Genomic DNA, 20,448 nt, shown 5'->3' with positions numbered 1-20,448 from the left:
GCATATGCTGTTGTTAAATTCTTACGTGTTTCCGATATTATGTATTTGTTCTTTCTCCTTTTTTTTACGAAGCACTGTTGAATTTAACTATTGCCGGTTTTCGTTACGCAGTCAGTGTACTAGTTTTTTTCTTACTCGCCATCAGTCGCAAAAATTCATTATGTGTTGTGTTCGGTATCTTGTTTAATTAAGCCATTGTGTGGCATTCTTTGCACTCTGTGTACTTCTCGGTGCACTTTCCTGAACCATTTCTATACGGAAGGGTGAAACGCTGGGCCACCGGATATTCTATACTAAAGAGACAAAGAACAGAACAATTATTGGGTTTTACGGTACAAAACCACGATTTGATTGTGAGGCAAGCCGTAGTGGGGGACTCCGGAATAATTTGGATCACCTAGGGTTCTCTAACGTGCACCTAAATCCAAGCACACGGGTGTTTTCGCATTTCACCCCCGTCGAAATGCGGCCGCCGTGGCCAGGATTAGCATAGCCCCTATAGTAGCCCAACACCAGCATATAGCCCTTTAATATAGCCCAACACCATAGCCCTTAAGCAACCACGGCGGCTCAAACGAAAAAAGCGGCAAAACAGGCGCTGACTAAAAAACTTAAAACGTCAAGCAAAACATGCGTTTAACTAAAAGGAGGAGCACACGTGGCAGAAAACACACCAAAACAAGCCTGCAGGTATGCTTCAGGTAATCATTCTCTAATTGTGCCACGAAACTCAAGGCCTCTCGAGTCGCGACACATTCGTCACCTGACTTGCGCAGGAAATGGCCGTCTGCGATGCGATCTCTCCGCGTGTGGTCGTATCTCTCCACTTGACAGGACTTTTGTAACTGACAGCGTCGGGGTACACCTGCCAACGTCTATATTCTATCGACTGCTCTACTCCGTAGCATGAAGACAAATATATATACGCCGGCTAAACCCACGGCCTTTCTATTTAATTGCTCTCTCTAGCTCTCGCTCGTTCGGTGCTGAGATTTGAGATTATTATAAGATCTATGGCCATTCAAAGACGCTGTGTGATTCCTTAGATCATGTGTGGTCATTCCTGTATGAACGTTTACAAGGCTTTACATTTCTGTCAAATAAAACAAATATTTCTACGCGTATTCGCCGAATGGTAAGACGTTTGGGAAAGGACCTGATGTTGGCGTGCACGATATTTCTTCTCTGATGCGAGAGAGGAAGGGGCAAGGATGTTGATGATGCTGCTCCAAGTTTGCTACCCTACACTGTAAGAAGGGGGGAGGGGAGGTTCTGATATGGCTCGACAAATCTCATCATTCGGAACAGGCGTAGCCAAGCAGGGATGTTCCAGTGACAGAACAACCCCGATTTTTTTAGTATATAATTCGTATAAGAACACCCGCGTTGGAAAGAAAAACAGGGCTCGCCGTCACCTGTTATCACAGAGCTTTGCGAAGCGAATACGACAAATTCGCACGGCGTTTCTCTTTTTCGACCTGAGAGTTATTTGTCATTGACTAGACGACATGTATAATATGTTATTCGGTATCCCGATTGACCCCGTGCACCTGTCCTTACAAACCATTTGTACGACACTCGATCCGTAGTCGCAGAGCTTATTGGCCGGTGTTCTGGCCTTCACCACTCATGAGAGCGATTGGTGTGCTAGCGAAACGATCGTCGCAGTGATGGCCAGCTGCGGACTTAATTAGCCCCGCTTCGAACCTTCTTTCTTTCCTTCTCCCCCGCGCAGGTGATAACTTATCTACTTAATGAATAATTTTCGTCCCCTCCTAAGTGCGTGTACTAACGGCGAATTCGCGGCCCCGCAGGTCTACTGGGCGGGACCCATGCTGGGCGGCCTCATGGCAGGCTTCACCCACGAGTACACGCGGAGTGCCAGGCTGGGCCGGGAGCCGGCGCACAGCCTGCGGCCCTCGCCGCCCGCGGGCCAGCCGGCCAGGAGCAACCACGTCAAGCGCGACATCAGCGGGCTCAGCAACGACACCGAGCTTACGCTCACGTCCAACAACGACTGCCGCGTCTGACGCGAGTGGTCCGGCGGAACAGGCGGTGCTCTGTCGAGGACGACACGCGGTCGCGGTTTCGCCGGCGCCGAGGGACTGCGCTTGCGTCGCGCCCGCCGCTCGAATCCTGCAGCGCCCGGAGTGCGAGTTCGACAGGTGTGCTCGAAGTGGTGCTGCCTGACCGCAAAGGTGGCTTCCCCGCATTGTCGACCGAGTTCGGTTGAGGTTCAACCTAAAGTGAGACCTCCCCGTACGCGGAAATCACTGAGAGCGATTCTTCATTATCTTTCCCCCTCATTGTTTATCTGTTCTGTAACGTGCACGTGATCACGGCGGGGAAGCAGCAGGATTACCTTTCTTACGTGGGAGAACCACCTTGCTACGTAATGCATGTGCGTCTTTAGCGTTTTGGGCATCATGGTCAAATAAGGTCTACCTATACACGAAGTGTTCCCTAGCTGCGCATGTCCCAATAACAATCCCCGTGCTGAAAAGCGCTGGTTCTTTGCGGGCCAAATTTGACGCGGTTCACAGCCTTATTTTTTTCTTATTATTTTTTTAACTATACCAACCACCTGTCGCGAACAATGGACCGTAGAATCTTGCTGACACGCGGTTTAAAGTCAATGTGTATCTTCTTCGCATACTGTCAACTGGAACGTTAAAAGCAGCATTCACGTAACTGACCATATCTTAGTCTTGCGCATTGAGCAATGTGTTACTGGCTCTAAACGTTGTAGCTCGGGATAGGAAGACTCTTTAAAAGAAAGAAAGAAAAACCCGCCATGTGGAAAATAATAATAATATTTGGGGTTTTACGTGCCAAAACCACTTTCTGATTATGAGGCACGCCGTAGTGGAGGACTCCGGAAATTTTTACCACCTGGGGTTCTTTAACGTGCACCTAAATCTAAGCACACGGGTGTTTTCGCATTTCGCCCCCATCGAAATGCGGCCGCCGTGGCCGGGATTCGATCCCGCGACCTCGTGCTCAGCAGCCCAACACCATAGCCACTGAGCAACCACGGCGGGTATGTGGAAAATGCCGGATTATTTACACTAGCCTTCGCATGCGCACTTTTAACGCCCCGTAAAAGGGATCTTGCATACATCGTCGTCAACGTGAGATCGTGGACAGGCAAGACACTGGGAACTTGCCGCTGTTACGGCTGTGGGGCCAGGGGTGCGCATCAAGGGGAGACATTTCTTTTTAATTCGAAAGCTTGCCCTTAGGCATAATACAAAGCATGTTAAAAGTACACTAACAGATTTGACTCGAGCAAAAAAATCTAGAAGTGAACGATGATGTGGTCCATGAATCCAACGTTCAAGGTCGGGTGGGCGGCCAGGCCGAGGCCTGTTGCCCGGAGGTGGCGGAGACAGCTTAGATGAAGTCCTGGGCACGGCCATAGTAGGTGTGTCACTGTCACATTTTGGATTTTTGTGTCACATAATGGGCACGATACTCCGTAAGGTCCATGATACTGTTGTGGCCAGATAGCGGTCCCAGACGGGGTGAGCGCGACCCCGACACGCAGCCAAGGGGAGACATTTGTATGAACGGTGTTCCTAACTGCCCCTCTATTGCTTCGTACTCCTCACGGGTAGCAAATTACTGGCCGACCTCAAGCTTAACAGAACGCTTTGAGCAGATCGGACGGCCACATCACCGACTAAAGAGCCGCTGCGTACTCGGCTACACCAGCCCTTCAAAGGCAGCCAAGCCGTTACAGCATGGCGATATAGGCTAGGAAACAGCACCCGAATACCCACCAGTTCCCTCGATGAACTTCATCGCCTGCCCTTGTTCCATATGTTGTATAGTTGGGAGGCAGTATATAAGAACGTCGGCTGGTGTGGGCAAAAAGGAAATGTTACAGAAATGCACAGACACATCAAAACGGGCGCAACGTTACAATCGTCCTATTTTCAGTAACTCGTTACTGTTTCCAAGTACTGTATAGAAGGCAGTCTCTGAATATACCAGGGACGCTCACTACAGTGGACCTTGACCTCTTGTTGGAAGCGTGTGATCTTCAAATTTTATCAATCAACAACGGGGATGGCACCACTTCGAGCGTGCCCTACCTAGATACAAAGTGGTGCTTCGCGGAGACGTTAGTTAGGAGAGCACGAAACGCTCGCTGTATACAGAGTATATGTATATGCCCAGTCGGCCTGCCTTCAGCCCAATAGCACAGAAACCTTTTGCGCCAACGTAGCTTCGGCGTCCCCACCCCACCCGCCATGCTCACTTAATATACAGGGGTGCCTCCCCTCTCGGGATACTGGGGCGCATAAAGCATGCACCAGTCAGATTTTTTATGCGTAGCGATTGTTTTCCTTTCTTCCTTAGCGTCATGCTTTCAAATTTTGTTCGTCTTAATAGCAGAAGTATGGAAGAAATAAAACTAGTGCGAGTTGGACAGAAAGTACGTGCACGCAGTTTTGCACAACAACAAAAACAAAAAAGAAGTATTAAAGAAAGTATTTTACTCAAAGCATATCCGCTATGATCCGTTGCCCTAAGATGCTGCGTTGGAAATCATGTATATATGTACTCAGCAAAGTACAGAAATGGAGCACCTTCATCAGTTTCTCTTAGCTCAACGCAGAAAAATATATAATATTTCCGAAATATTCATAAAGATAGTTTGATAAAAGGTGAAGTGCACAATACCTGTACAATAATAAAAATACTGCTTGCGTGCGTACAGACAAAAGCACCGGCAGAATCATCAAGTAGACGCCGCCAAAACACCAGCCTTGTGCATGTCTTCTCAAGCGCCGCCATATAGCGTGTTATCATCTCTATTGTTTGTTTAAGGATTCAAATAATCACAGACTCGGTGTCTTGTTGTCGAAGGAACACTCTTTCTCGTCGCTCTAGCCTAATGCCTGATAAAAGTGGAGGTCATCAGTTGAGTCGGCTGATTGTCAAAGCTAGAGGCGACAACGCGCAGACGAAGCGTGCTGCTGTCGCCCCATTCTCCGGTTTCCTTGGACATTCGCTTCGCAATATTTTCGCGCCGCTACTTTCAGCCACGCTTCTGAGCCGATGAATAGAGCTCAAATAGAAATAGAAAGCAAAGAAGAAAACCGTGATTGCGGTCCACTACTTGAAATAAAGAAGACTCCAAAGCTTATTACTATAGCTCAGCTAGTTAACCTTGATCCATATACAACAGACATATTTTTTTTTAACGTGATGGCCTACATTTATAGGCAGTTATAAAATTCCGTCTACAGACACGTTTCTGGAGCTTTTCGTGTTGAAATCTATACGTTGCAACTACATGCCGTAATCAAATGAGTTTCCAGAAACTCGAAAGGTCTAGAAGTTGCATGAAAGGTAAAGCCGGCATCCAGCGGGAAGCGTAGCGCTACGCTGCAATGGAAACGCATACGAAGTTCCTCGGAAAGAAAACGACCGTGCCCTGCAAAGGTGGTGGTGATGGCTTCGTTCCCCGCGCCAGGACGAACTTTTCTTCAGCTGCGAAGGTTCAACTGAGAAACTCGTAACGGTTTTCATTGCAGCTACGTGCCGTAACATCTGGTGGATGCCGATAATTTTTCTTTCATACAACCACGTACAGCAAGACGGACACAAGTCTACGGAGCACAGCAGTTCTGGAAAAGCTACGTTTGCTCGCGGCTTCACCGCGAAGCCTGTGTTTTAGCTGTGAATTCCAGTGGTCGCATAATGAAGTGCCCGCAGCATTTTCGATATCAGAGCGTGTGTAATGGCCCTGACCTTCTCCTTAAATTGTCGTTCTTCGAGGATCCAGAGCTGCTAAAGCTTTTGCCGTAGGAGGACAAGGGGAAGTGTGCAAACGTCTTCGTTGAAAGCAAAACAAACAAATAAATATAGGGTGTATGGTACGCGGAAAATGCTGTGGGGCGAAGGGTCCACAGTAGCAGCTCTGGCTTTAATGGGCGCCCTCTGTCTCAGGTGCCCCCCGCCCCTTCATGCCCTCCCCCCGCTTATCTTACTATAATTCAGCATAGATTTGAAAAGTACCTTGGTATAGTCGGTCGATATCTCCTGGAATACTCAAAGGTCTAGCACACACTTTCTTCCCTTATTATTAGCATTTGATTGGCATTCTTCTATTCTGTATCAGTTTCATAAAACATTGGCGTGGTCACTTTTCAATATTTGTTTGTACTTATTATTCATATTGTTATCATTTAAATATAGGTAATGCAGACCGTTACGTTAGCGGGTAGCCTTGCATTGTGCTTCCATCGCGAACCTGAATTGGCCAACCCACCCTCGTGGGCACGTGCCATACATTGGAGGTCACGAAGAGAACCATTACACTTGCACGACAAAGCGCGCACTGTCTATGGAGATAATTAAAAAGATTTATTAAAAATGTTTCAATTGTTTACGTTAAGACACATGTTCCAACTGCGAAATTGAATTCGGGCAGCTGCGAAATCATACTCGTGCTTTTCAGGAAATCCTAAGGCTAGCGCCATTATTACGACATTCGTCCCCCAAAACTATTACATTGGCGTTTCGGCTAAGATCGTCCCGAACTGCTTGACGCACTCGTTTGCGAAGCGGTTAACTGTAACGCTATTGTATTTCACAGCACACTCTGAGTACGGCTATGTATCGCGATAGCGGTGCTACGATTTACGCTAAGCAAGCATGACTTCATTATTACTCGGCTTCACTTTCGCAATTGCAGCATGCGCCCTGTAGTGAAAAATAAAAAAAGTTAGTCAGGGAATATTTTTTGTAGTTAGCCGCCTGGACATAGCGGTTTCTTAGTTTTTCTTTATTATTATTATTATTATTATTATTATTATTATTATTATTATTATTATTATTATTATTTACTTGATTCTGAAAATTGTACGACATTACATGATTGCCATGGCGCAAGAGCTAAAGGCGAAGTAATATGCCTGACTTGGCTGCTGGCCCCGTGGTAATACAAAGCACAGCCAGAAAATAACAGTAAAAGAAACGTGAGCAAAGCATAACCCATGACCAATGGTACTCAGTACTTTGCATACAATAAAACACCAAACAACACGATTTAATGTGCAGAGGATAAAGCACACATTTCAGTACTACGCAGCAATGTATACTATAGTGATCTGTGTTATATATACAAAACAGCTAGTGAGCACACGAGAACATAAGAAAGATTACAAATAATCCAGAAAATCCAATTTTTATTGCGTCCTGAACGTGAGCAGAGATGAAGATTGTTTTATTATGTGGATTAGTGAAGACTGAATCTTAAGTAAATTATAAAGCTGCCAAATTAATAGCTCAGTATCCTAAACTGTTCTTGCTTGAATTTAAAAACCGTGTTTGCTTCCAACAGAATATGTAGGTACAGCGGTGTATTTAGAAAAAAGCAAGTTTTCACGATACCCTTTAGCTATAGAAGGCGACTTAAGTCAAACTTTGATTGACATAAGTCTGTCTCTTACCTGTTCCCCTTTCTTCGTGTCCCGTACCTTGCGCCAGAAACAACATGTTTAGCATGCATAGATACTATGCACTTTGTGTTGTCTTATTTGTCTTACATTTATTACGTACTTCGTCTTATGCAAATTATTTCCGCCTATTCCAGAAATGCACCTTAGGATGAAGCACAGCGTTGTATATTACGGGCAATTCTTTTTAATCTATTCAATGTAAACAAAAAAAACTGGTGGTACTGCGGTTCATAGGAGTTCCGAACGGTTAGTTTCTAGAAAGCCATCAGTCGATGAACATCAGTTGACAAAAAGTGGAAGGCCATAGTACCACAGGCTGTGTGCATAGAAATTTATAGACTTTCTATAGACTTTCTAAAAAAAAAACGTCTGGCAGGGGCTATCTCTGGTATATCGTGCCATTACGCACATTACGCCGCCCCGCAAAGAGGTGTTACAGGTGTGCCTCGGACTGACGAAATGAATGCCGAATGCTCAAGTTCGGTTTCGAGGCACCTCCATCGAAATGGCACCGGCGCCGATGGTCCGCATTAGTTTATTTTTATGCTTTAGACGATTAGATCAGCGCAGCGGATTTTCATAAACATGCTACAGTGTAAGCAACGAGAGAGGAAGCAAAAGACATAACAATCAGGTGATTAAGAGTGAGGAAAATGTTTGTTATTTCCATTTGCCGTAGCGCGAAGAAACACTGTGTTAGTGCAACGCAGTGCAGCCCGTCCTGTTCTTTGTTTGTGCTTTGTTTTTTACATGAAAAGCAGAAAAAAAAACAACCTCGTATTCTCTCTCTCTCTCCGCCTTCGACACAGTACCTTATTTTAGGTGTTCCCTCGAAAACTGTGCCCTAGCTTCGGTTAACGCGCTTCCTCATGTTGGGGCGTAGACGCTGTATTCCGCCTATGCCGCGAAACCGGCAGGGCCAAGTATACTTCTTCCCCACGATCACGTTGGGCGACACCCAAAAGTACAGTTGTACATATTTCACCGGAGTGTCAAGGCCTACAAAGCACAGAGAAAAAAATGTTATACGCGAGAGTTTTACCCTCCGGTCTTCAATGTCACAAGGATGTAATTATGCACGTTTCTCACACGAAAATGCAAACGCAGTGGGCAGAAGTGCATGTGTACATACAAAGACGAAGGCTGACGGACAGTTCTGTATATGTACGTCGATACAGTTGACCAGTTTTTTTATAGAGTCACGACAATAAAGTATTTCACCCTTATATGTCTCGTCTCCGTGCCCCGCGTGTGGTTCCTGAGGGAGTGGCACTGGGCGCTCGCGAACGCCACACTGTCATAAAACGCTACAGAATTTACGGCACACCCCGAACTCTCACCTACTCCAGCCTTCTAAGAGCATGTCAACTTAACGCCATTTTGGAGCTTAATAATCAGTGAGAGCACAGCGAGAAATCTTAAATGACACCATGTATACAGCAGTCGCAGTACTCCATTCTTGCACGAATACTAATCCGTATCTGCGATCTTTGACCACCTTTCACCGTGGTATTATATACACGACGATGTCCACCAAAAAGACCAAGCTTCACCATCCTGTTCGTCCGGTTCCGGCAACTGGGATGACCGCATATCTGTATAGGGGTCGCTGCGTGATCTACAAGGATGCGGTAGTTAACCAGAGGAGGACGCATATAGCTCTCCAAAGCCCGACACATCTTCGAATCCATGCTGATCGCAGTTCTTCAGCACACTTTCCAGAAGTGTTATGGAGTTTTAGAAATAGCGCACCCCCAAGCTCTGCTCGCATTCCTTTGTACGCCGGCCAGCGGTTCGCATTCCCTGAATTTGCGTGCGCAAAACCTGTGTGGTTGCAGTGTGGTTGCAGCCATCGTCAACTAGACTAACGGCAGCGAGCCCCCATCGTTACTTCCTTCTGATCCTGCTATATCCCGGCCCACTGCCCAAACGCATATCCACTGACGCGTGCTCAGTCCGCCCGTCTGCTTTTTCTTTCCTCGGGAAGACGAAGTCTCTCAGGATGTGCTGCCGTCCTCCGAAGCCATTTTTCCCATCACTCCTATTTTAAATGTTCCCTAGGTGTCTCTAGATATTTGTTTCCATTATGAAAATAGACTGGAAATTTTAGAGTTTAAATTTATTTCTAAGCTCTCTTCAAAACATTTATTAATAAGTGGCTCCTCTCAAGCTGAAATGATGTTTCACAACGCCCAAGCGTAAGCTCGTCGCGTCAGAAAATATGGCCGAGAAAAAAAAAAAAAAGCCGCATGACAGTGTGATTATCCGGAGACCAGAGTATACGCTTGGGGCAGAAACTGCAGAAATCAGACAAAGTATTCCTGCAGAGCAAAGAGAACGCACATTAGCTAAGGCTGCAGGGAGCTGCACGTGCGCGACGTTCCGCACGCACAAGTCGTTCTAACGCCATCGCTACTCGCCGCGACGGGCGATCAACAGCGCCGCCCATACACGTCGGTTGATAACGTTACTTTTTTTTTAAAGTTTATTTGTCCTGCCTGCTTACAGGAACGGCTTAATGTCCCTCAAAGACATTCCTTAAAGAAATACTTCGGTTTTGTGTTCAGCGTCTGTAGTCACATTTCGCTCAAGCCGTGTGCGTCATTTGTGCGAGAACAACACAGCCTGCTTATTGAAACCATACTCATAGAGGAAGACGGCAGCATGCAGGTTTGTACGTGGCTCTACATGCAACAAGTTTGGACGGAAACAAAATGCCAAGATTGACACGGAACCTTATTCGAATTGTAAGGCGATGGGCCACTTGACGACACCAGTGCAAAATATGTACAACAAGTTTCTCTGACCACCAAGCTTACACGCTTACACGTCATTAGCAGCGATGCACGCATATACGAAGCCTTTTTTTTTTTGCTCCATACCAAAGCTCGCTAGGACACGTCACTTCTATAGGACTCTGTTCAAGGTTGCTTTGTCCATGGGCGGTTAAGCATGCACTATATTAGTACACTAACATTAGTACAAGCGTGCACAGTCGGCCCCTCGACCACCTTGTGCTCGTGGCGCTAGGACGTATATGTGCCCGCGTACCCAGACGATCGTTGACACAATCATCAGTGACCCATACAATCATAGTAGGTGGGTTCTGCCGGAAAATATTCTTCACTTAATGTCTGAGCGCAAGACTTCCCTAGATTTAGACAAATCTCCTTTTTTTTTTCCTAAACAAGGCCTCATAGTTCTGGATCTAAGGAAATTTCCCTAGGGTTGGCAGCACTGCTCTCAGAAGACCTCGAAGCGGGGCGGCCTTTGCATCTGCCGTCGCTTGAACCTGGAGTTTGCTATCCGATGACCATGCCCAATGTCCGAAATGTTCCTGCGCCTGCGTCAGGTGCGCATATCGTCTGTTTCGGACCGCCCTGCGACAAAATAACCGCGCAGTACTGGTGATATGTCGTCGTATATGTTTTAAATAACGTCTTCTGTGTCAAATAAACTGGCACTCGCCTAAGGAACCTTATAAGCGAGTGCCAGTTTATTTGACAATGTATCACCTACGCCTGACGAGTTTTCGTCGAACTTTGGACTAAATAACGTCTTCTGTTCGGTTTTTACGAAAGTGTCCAATGACAAAACACCCGATTTTAAATTATTTGAATATGCAACCATGCCACAGATAATTTTGAACCTAACGGTATCGCGAAAGTCCTTGACGCAATCCCACTATAACTTCTACAGCCGGCGCCGACGGCATTAATTTAAAAAAATATGTGAAAAGCCACCACAAATTCGTCAAGCGCAATTGTGCCTCAGCTTTTCCAGCAATCTCTTTCATCTGGAGTGATTCCTTCACAGTGGAATATAGGTCACGTCATCCACATCCCCCCCGTCGCCCCAAGAAGCGAACAATTCAACCAATACCAATTGCCGTCCAATTTCCATAACTTCCGTCAGCTAAAAAAATTATGTGATACATTATATACCCTCTCATCGCCAAAATTTTAGTTAATGAACGATGCTTTCGACCTAATTAGCATGGGTTACGTCTCTTGTGAAACTCAGCTCACCCTTTCATGCGCGACATAAGCTCCAGTCTGGTCACTAGCACGCCAGTATAGATTCTCTGTTCCTAGACTTTGAAAAAAAAAGCTTTTAATAAAGTCTCACACATTCGTGTATTCTTGAAGTTTTCCCACTTGAACATAAATACTCCCGTACTCAATCGAATGAAAGCTTTTCTGACCGGTCCCCGGTAGTTGCAACAATTGCAACAATTATTGTCTATCTCCATCTTCCGGCTTCTTCAGGTGTTCCTCCATTCAGTTACCATTCTAGGCCCTGTCCTGTTTCTGATTTATATAAACGATGTAGCTAACTACACTCGGTCCCACATCAAACAGTCATCTGCACTGTTTGAAGATGACTGTGTCTTCTATCGTCCTTTACATAGGACTTCCGATCCACTAATCCTGCAATCCGATTTAAACTGCCTGAATTATTGGTGTGATTCATGGCTAATGTCCCTCAATGTCTCTGAGGTGGGCGACTATAAACATTTTCGAGTACGAACCGAATAGCGATAGTATAAGCATCTAAGATCGAATGGAATACTGAAACGCAAACGCATATATTTACAGCATGGACATTTATTTCGGTGTGATTAGGTAACACACCGTTACTGAGTAGTGCAATAAAATACAGCTAACTATCGGGGACAATTAGGATCACTTTTCAACACAAGATCACAAATTGCCATTAAACAAAACTGCACAAATAACCTATCAACAACTATAGAGCCTGATTGCAAACGAGCTCTTCAGGAAAGAATGGTTGCTGTATGACTAGCTTTCCAATAAAGCTAGATAACCGGTTGCAGAAAGAAAATGTGGGGGGAAAAAATGCTGAAGTACTTGCGTGTGGCATACACATATCTAAAAGGACCTGTTTCAAGGAACACATCACAGGCTGTAGCTTAAAAATAAAATTGCTACAACATTATATTGACAAAGCACTAAATGACAAACTACAAACAAAATCGCAGGTTGTTATGTAATGTAGACTTTCCCAGCGAAACCGAAAACAAAGCTTGCATTACTCTTTTTTTATTTTATTTTTTGCATCGCTTAGAAAACAAAGTTTATTTGTCTCACTTCTGAGAATTTGTCTATACGGTTAGTTTCTAATATTCTAAAATACCGAATAGTTTCTTTTCGAATACGAATACAAATTGTTGGTGTGCAGTATTCGATTCGTACTCAAACCCCCTCCCCCTTTCCGCACTATCGAAAGTGTGTGTGGGGGGGGGGGGAGAGAAAAGTATGCCATTTGCCCGTCTACGTTTGAAAGCCGGCACTGTCGGCTGGCAAGTCCAACAAACCAGCTGAGGCCAAGTTTCCTTTTAGAATAGCGACCGCATAAGTAATGCTTTTTTATCTCCTGATTGGGAGGCGAGGATTTTCATTCATGCCTCGTCCGCGATGTGCCTTAATTTCAAGCATGCCAGCATTGCCGGGAGGCCCTGCAGATGAACGGTTTCCACCAAAACAAGTTTCCGCTTGTGCCGCTTGCATCATCCCGTGTTCCTCGGGGCCGTCTAACCATCCTTAAAAACACAAAAGAAGCATTATATATATTGTGGAGTTCTCACCCGTGCTCTTGCGACAAAGGAACGACTACACAGTAGGACAAGAAATCGCAAGGGCATTTATTGCACCTATCATAGATCAATGCCTGCTAGCCGAGTTGCTATCCACAAAACATGCCGATGGGCACGCGAAAAATCTAGTAAGTCCCACTCACAGCGACCGGATAACGAGCGAATATGTTCGCCCCACGCTGGACACCAACGCCTGGTCGTTCGCACGTGCGGTCACGCGAACGGTGGCGCGTTCGAACGAGGCCTCGCGAGACGGTCTCGCAGAAGCATGGATCAGCGCACGCGCGGAACATCCGAGCCGCTAGCCGAACCCGAACCAAAGAGGAAGAGCCTTCTCCTTTTCGCGCCCAAGTAACTCCGCTGTTAGGTGGCGTTAGCAGAGCCACACTGGCACCATCTCTCGCAATGCGCTTCAACCTCACCGACTGCCGCGGGCACCAAGCCATGCGGCGAAGCCGATTTACAGGAGACGGGAGCTATGCGGGAAAACAACATATCAAGGGACGCGTGAGAGTCGCGCATCCCCACATTGTGTGTGTGTATATATATATATATATATATATATATATATATATATATATATATATATATATATATATATATATATTATTATTATTATTATTATTATTATTACGATATCATCGAGCGATGCTCAAGGGACGAGCCGCCGCGAGAACGACGACGAAGTGGGTCTGTGACCTTGGCGCGAGTGAATGTCGGCCTGGCGCTCTGGCTCCAGTCCAGTGTAAATAGTCTGTAAATAGCCTCTTCCGTCTGTGTCTTTCTACACGTAACATTCTGGTGGAGATCAGCGATCCCCGTCCTTGCCACGGAACTCCGGAGTGGTCGGTACATCGAGCTTGTCACCATGACTCCCAGTGACGAGCCCGCCTCTGCGACGGCTTCGGTTGGTCCCACTGCTCCAATCGTCACGGTTGCCCAACATCGCGACCCTGGTGTGTTCTCTGGCCTGGAGGGACAGGACGTTGACGAATGGATCAAGCTATATGAACATGCCAGCGCTAATAACAGGTGGGACCCAACCATTATGCTCGCCAATGTCATCTTTTATCTTGGCGGCACCCCACGCGTGTGGTACCAGACGCATGACGACGAGATAAGCAGTTGGGACTCTTTCAAAGAAAAGCTACGGGAACTGTTCGGCGACCTCATTGGCCGCAAGGTTGCCGCGAGAAAGGCTCTTGCTTCTCGTGTTCAGACATCTACAGAGCCGTACGTTTCATACATCTTCGACGTCTTGGCTCTATGCCGCAAAGCTGACGATGCTATGTCTGAAGCAGATAAAGTGTCAAATGTCCTAAAAGGCATCGCCGACGACGCTTTCAATTTGCTTGTTTTCGGCAATGTCTCGACAATCGACTCCATCATTAAAGAATGCCGTCGCCTTGAACAAGCCAAGAGCCGCCGTATCACACACCACATCACGCGGCTACCCAACACCGCTGCTACGTCGACATGTGAGGGTCGACCGCGTCAGGCCACCACCTGTGACGACGTCACCCGTATTGTTCCCCCCCGAGCTCGAGGCCGCCTGTTCGCCAGCTTTCTCCACGACGCCTCCCGATCCGCGAGCAACCACGATTGCCATGATTTAGGCCGTAGTCATATAGGAATTTGAGAACATGGGTCTGAACTCCGTGTGTTCATCTCAACCCAGCGTTCCCCAGTTCTCTACCGGCCCTCCTCGTCACCGACAGTCCATTTCCGCCACATCTCGCCGCAACCCGTCCGATTGGCGTACCCCTGATGACAGACCAATCTGCTTTCACTGCTGTCGCATCGGCCACGTCGCTCGTCAGTGCCGCAACCGATGGCCACCACCTCCTCGGTATACGCCGCCACTTATTCCCGCACCTTTGGACCTTCTGTTTCCTATGCCACCCGCCATGAACACACTGCCGCTGATGCTCCTGCTCCGAACCTTCGCTACAGCCGCTCGCCCACATCTCGACGCCGTCAGTCTCGTTCGCCCCAACCCCACCGCTTCTCTTCGCCGCCTATCACTTCCCGGGCCCAGCCGGAAAACTAGGCACTGCAGCTTCTGGAGGTGAAGTTGCGTTGTCAACACTGCCCTCAAATCCTCTGCTCAGGTTAAACACGAACCAAAACCTTCTTGACGCTGACGTTGATGGTTATCCTGTCACGACACCCATCGATACAGGGGCACATCTTTCTATTATGAGTGCTGCCTTCCGACGACGACTGAACAAGCTCCTCACTCCAGCGTCGGCACGCGCCGGCACGCGTCGTCCGCGTTGCGGATGGCGGTACTGTGCCTATCATCGGCATGTGTACGGCACGTGTTAGCATCGCCGGCCGCCACACTCCTGCCTTCTTCACCGTGATTGCTCATTGCCTCCACGACCTCATCCTCGGCCTCGAGTCTCTCTCCGCGCATTCTGCTCTTATTGACTACTCTGCCAGTACCCTTCGCCTTGAGTTACCGATTCTCGCAGAACCTTCTGACGCACCCCAGTGCCGCCTACGCCCCACCGGCTTTATTCGCCTGCCGCCAAAATCAATAGCCTATATTGAACTCTTGTCTTCCCCACCAGTCCCTGATGGCGAGTACCTCGTCACTCCTCTGCCCGACATTCCACTAGAGTAGGACGTTACCGTGCCTCACAGTATACTATTACTGCGAACCGCACTTTCATGTTTATCTTTAACTTTGGATTGGCAAAGCAAATTCTACCGCAAGGTATTTACCTTGCCAACGTTGATTGTCTTGGCGACCATCACGTGGCAACTTCATCGACCGATGCTTCTTGCGAGCTTAGCAGGCCCATCGTGCCAGCCTCGGCCGCCGATCCCAAGATACAGAAAATGATTGTGACGGACCTGTCTTCTGCGCAGGCTGAAGACCTTTATCAAGTATTATCGTCCTACAGAGATCTTTTGGACTTCGACGATCGCCCTTTAGGCCAGACGCTCGCGGTCAAGCATCAGATTCTTACTGGCGATGCTACTCCTATTCACCGACGACCGTATCGAGTTTCTGCGTCGGAACGCCAATTCAAAGCGAAGTGAACAAAATGCTAGACAAAAACATCATTGAGCCTTCTTCGAGTCCCTGGGCGTCACCTGTAGTGTTGGTTAAGAAGAAGGATGGCACGTGGCGCTTCTGTGTAGACTACAGCCATCTGAACAACATTACTAAGAAGGACGTCTACCCGCTCCCACGTATAGACGACGCCCTTGACTGCCTCCACGGTTCCAGCTGTTTCTCTTCTATTGATCTTCGTTCTGGATACTGGCAGATTCCTATTGACGATATGGACAGAGAAAAAACCGCGTTCATCACACCTGATGGCTTATACCAATTTAAAGTAATGCCGTTTGGATTATGCAACGCCCCTGCCACCTTTGAGCGTATGATGGACTCATTGCTCCAAGGTTTCAAATGGTCCACATGTCTCTGCTACCTCGACGACCGTCACCGTCTTTTCGCCCACGTTCGACACTCACCTTGAGCGTCTAACAGCTATACTTGATGTATTTCGAAAGGCGAAGCTGCAACTTAACTCGTCCAAATGTCGTTTCGGCCGCCGCCAAATTACTGTTCTGGGCCACCTCGTTGACGATTCCGGAGTACAGCCTGATCCCGACAAAACTCGCGCTGTCCGAGACTTTCCGGTTCCGAAGACAGCCGCAGACGTTCGAAGTTTTGTAGGGCTCGTACTTTCGTCGTTTTATTCAAAATTTTGCGGCAATCGCTGGACCCCTCACTAATCTTTTGAAGAAAGGCGTACAATTCTCGTGGGGTACTGCAGAAGCTGCCGCCTTCTCTCATCTCGTCACTCTTCTCTCCTCACCACCCATTCTCGCCCACTTCGACCCTGATGCCCCTACAGAATTGCGTACAGGTGCAAGCGATCATGGCGTAGGTGCCGTCTTAGCCCAGCGTCAGCGTGGCCAGGATCGCGTTATTGCTTATGCGAGCCGCCTCCTTACACCATCGGAGCGCAACTATTCCATTACGGAACGAGAATGCCTTGCTGTAGTCTGGGCAGTTGCGAAGTTCCGTCCTTATCTCTACGGTCGCCCTTTTTCCGTAGTCGCTGACGATCATGCTCTCTGCTGGCTCTCATCGCTAAGAGATCCTACAGGCCGGCTTGGTCGATGGGCTTTGAAGCTACAAGAATTTTCATATTCCGTGGTCTGCAAGTCTGGCCGCCTGCACCAAGACGCTGACAGCTTGTCGCGTCACCCTGTTGACGACCCTGACTCCTCCAATATTACCAGTGCTGCTTGCGTATTCTCTGTGTCGCAGCTGCTTCATTTCGCCGACGAGCAACGTCGTGACGCCTACATCAGAGCACTCATCGACCGTTTTGAACACTCTCCGGCCGACGCCACACTACGCCTCTTCGTCCTCCGCGACGGTACTCTGTACCGTCGTAACCTTCATCCGGACGGCTCTGAGTTCCTACTTGTCATACCTAAACACCTCCGCTCAACCGTTCTAGAAGAGCTTCACGACGCACCAACGGCAGGACACCTCGGCGTATCTCGAACCTATGACCGTGTACGTCGCCGTTTTTTTCTGGCCGGGCCTTGCCCGTTCCGTACGACGTTACGTCGCCGCTTGTGAACTTTGCCATCGACGCAAGAAGCCTTCCCAGCTCTCCGCTGGTTACCTGCAGCCGCTCGACATCCCTGCCGAGCCCTTCCATCGTGTCGGCTTAGACCTTCTCGGCCCATTTCCGGAATCTACATCAGGAAACAAGTGAGTTGCAGTCGCGGCGGACTACGCGACCCGCTACGCCGTAACCCGCGCTCTTCCGACCATTTGCGCAACTGATGTTGCGGACTTCCTCCTGCATGATATCATTTTGATTCATGGTGCTCCGGGTCAATTGCTAACAGACCGTGGCCGTACGTTCTTATAGCCAAAGTCATTGACATCATGCGTGCCTGCTCAATACAGCATAAATTTACCACTTCCTACCACCCTCAAACGAACGGCCTTACTGAGCGTTTGAACCGCACCCTTAAAGACATGCTATCCAAATACGTTTCAGACGACCACCGTGACTGGGACCAGGCTCTACCTTACATCACCTTTGCGTACAACTCTTCCCGTCTTGACACTGCTGGCTTTTCTCCTTTTTACCTCTTGTATGGCCGTGAACCGAGGCTACCACTAGACACTGTGCTTCCGTCCACCACAGCATCAACTAGCGCTTATGCCCGTGATGCTATCGCCCATGCTGACCATGCTCGCCAACTTGCGCGCGCTCGTCTACAAGTCTCTCAAGACAAACAAAAGCAGCCCTACGACCTCCGTCACCGTGATGTCAATTTTGTGCCCGGCACCCTCGTGTTGCTTTGGTCACCATCGCGTAAAGTTGGCCTTTGTGAAAAACTGCTTTCCTGCTACACGGGCCCATATCGCGTGCTTCGACAAGTGACCGATGTCACCTACGAAATCTTTTTTTACGCCCACTACGTCCTCTGCTGTGACAACCAGTGACATTGTCCACGTCGCCCGACTCAAACCCTACAACTCTCCAGGCCCCTTGGATATTTAACAGCACCGTGACGGCGCTTTTGCCGCCGGGGGGGTAGTATTACGATATCATCGAGCGATGCTCAAGGGACGAGCCGCCGCGAGAACGACGACGAAGTGGGTCTGTGACCTTGGCGCGAGTGAATGTCGGCCTGGCGCTCTGGCTCCAGTCCAGTGTAAATAGTCTGTAAATAGCCTCTTCCGTCTGTGCCTTTTTACACGTAACAGTATATATATATATATATATATATATAGGGTGTTCAGCGCACGATTTCAACATGAATGCACAATCGACTAACAAATTCACTAACTAATTAAGTTTTTAACTAATTATCTTATGGACCATATTGCTATTTAGGAATTCTAGCCGTGGACTGCGCAAGGCGGATCCACTTGGAAAGAATTCTCAGGATGTCACCAGTTTCGAGATATTAATTTCCAAACTATGCGGAGAAATGCATTGGCGTTCCAGTGACTTTCTTAGCAAGACGTCGTTTTATGCAGGGAAGCACAAAAGCAAGTGTCCCTTTGCTCGCTACACTCTAAGAAAAGTTTACGCCCTTCGAGTCCGTATCTTGCCACACAACAATAAACGTCATCTGTCTTGTCCGGATTTCCTTTCGTTAATGCTGCGAGCCCGGTACTTCCCAGTAACCATGGAGGAAGGAAACTCAGGAGAGGCCCTGACGTCACTCTTTGTGAAGCTAAAGTGAAGCCGGAAGTTGGCGTCGCTCATGGCGTTGCTCCGCCAATCGGGCCAGCTCTCCTTTCTTGTTTACATCTCTCGCGAAACCACGCCGCGCGGCGCGCAATCGGCCTGCTCGGACTCGCGCGATCCGTTGCCGAATTCATGTTAAAAGAAGTTCATAATGAACTTCGCAAATTGGTCCGTGAGGCCGAATCGGCTGCTTTTACCGGCTTTTATGAAAATAAACATGCCTTATAAGGCCAGCCAACTGAACTGTTCTCATCAACCGCATGTATACCGGCCGCTGCCCAGTTCTTGAGTGTCTTTTAAAAAAGGTCACCTTTATCGCTGCCTTCTACTTGCTTTTCTCTGCTTGGGATTCCCGGGGCTCTCAGACGGTCTTGCGAGCTAGACGTCTGGAGATACGAAAAAAATTTACGCATTCTCACTACACTACAAGAACGCACTGGAGACACGTACGACACACCGGCCCATTTGCGATCCATTTGGAGTTTATGAGCACAAACACATTCTCGCTTGAGGAATCGTCGTGCTTTATTGAAAAAACTTCGGGTGGCCGCGCATCACTACGACAGCGGGTCGGCGAGGCAGAATGTCATATCTGACTCCGCGTTTAGATTCATTGACTGCAGCCTGCATGAGGTGCCTTCTTCCCACGGTAAGTGAAGCATCACGGAACCAAAGTTTTGTGATAGCCGGCGCACGGTGGAGAGCAGTACGCGCGTAGAACCGGCCTACATGCGATGATGTAACAGCCGTTTGATGTGTTCGCAGGCGTAGGCTCTGTGGAGCCTTGCGGACTTTTGCGGCGCATCCGCTAACCTTCACTTCCCTGCGCTTCTCGCGCGCACAGATAGGATACGCCATGCGGTAGGGGAGGATTCATTCCTTAAATCAAAGCAGCCGCTTCTTTTCCATCTTCCAGGATGAAGCGTCGGCTGGCAGGCGCACGGTGCCGAGGACAGCAAAATGCACATATTCTGCGCAACGCTATATCAGCACGTGTATTGAGGTACACCTGTGGGTGTGCATGAACCTCGAACGCGCTCTCCCTAAAAGACTTCGTGCTGTCGCGAGTACTGCGAGGAACAAGCAACAGTTAAGCAACATATGT

General features: G+C 48.1%; 1 protein-coding gene across 1 annotated transcript in view; it reads left to right on the top strand.

Annotated features, from left to right (window-relative positions):
- LOC142559724 (lens fiber major intrinsic protein-like) overlaps positions 1 to 8,712 on the top strand; it is a 45,062-nt gene extending 36,350 nt beyond the window's left edge. The window contains exon 3 of the mRNA XM_075671309.1: positions 1,815 to 8,712. Coding sequence (XP_075527424.1) covers positions 1,815 to 2,030 — 216 coding nt within the window. The 3' untranslated portion in view covers positions 2,031 to 8,712. The remainder of the gene's footprint in view (positions 1 to 1,814) is intronic.
- Positions 8,713 to 20,448: the final 11,736 nt, after the last annotated feature.

This window comes from Dermacentor variabilis, chromosome 1 (assembly GCF_050947875.1).
Source record: "Dermacentor variabilis isolate Ectoservices chromosome 1, ASM5094787v1, whole genome shotgun sequence".
Lineage (NCBI taxonomy): Eukaryota > Metazoa > Arthropoda > Arachnida > Ixodida > Ixodidae > Dermacentor > Dermacentor variabilis.
Note: the sequence above shows the minus strand (reverse complement) of the source record. Positions and strands in the feature narration are given on the sequence as shown.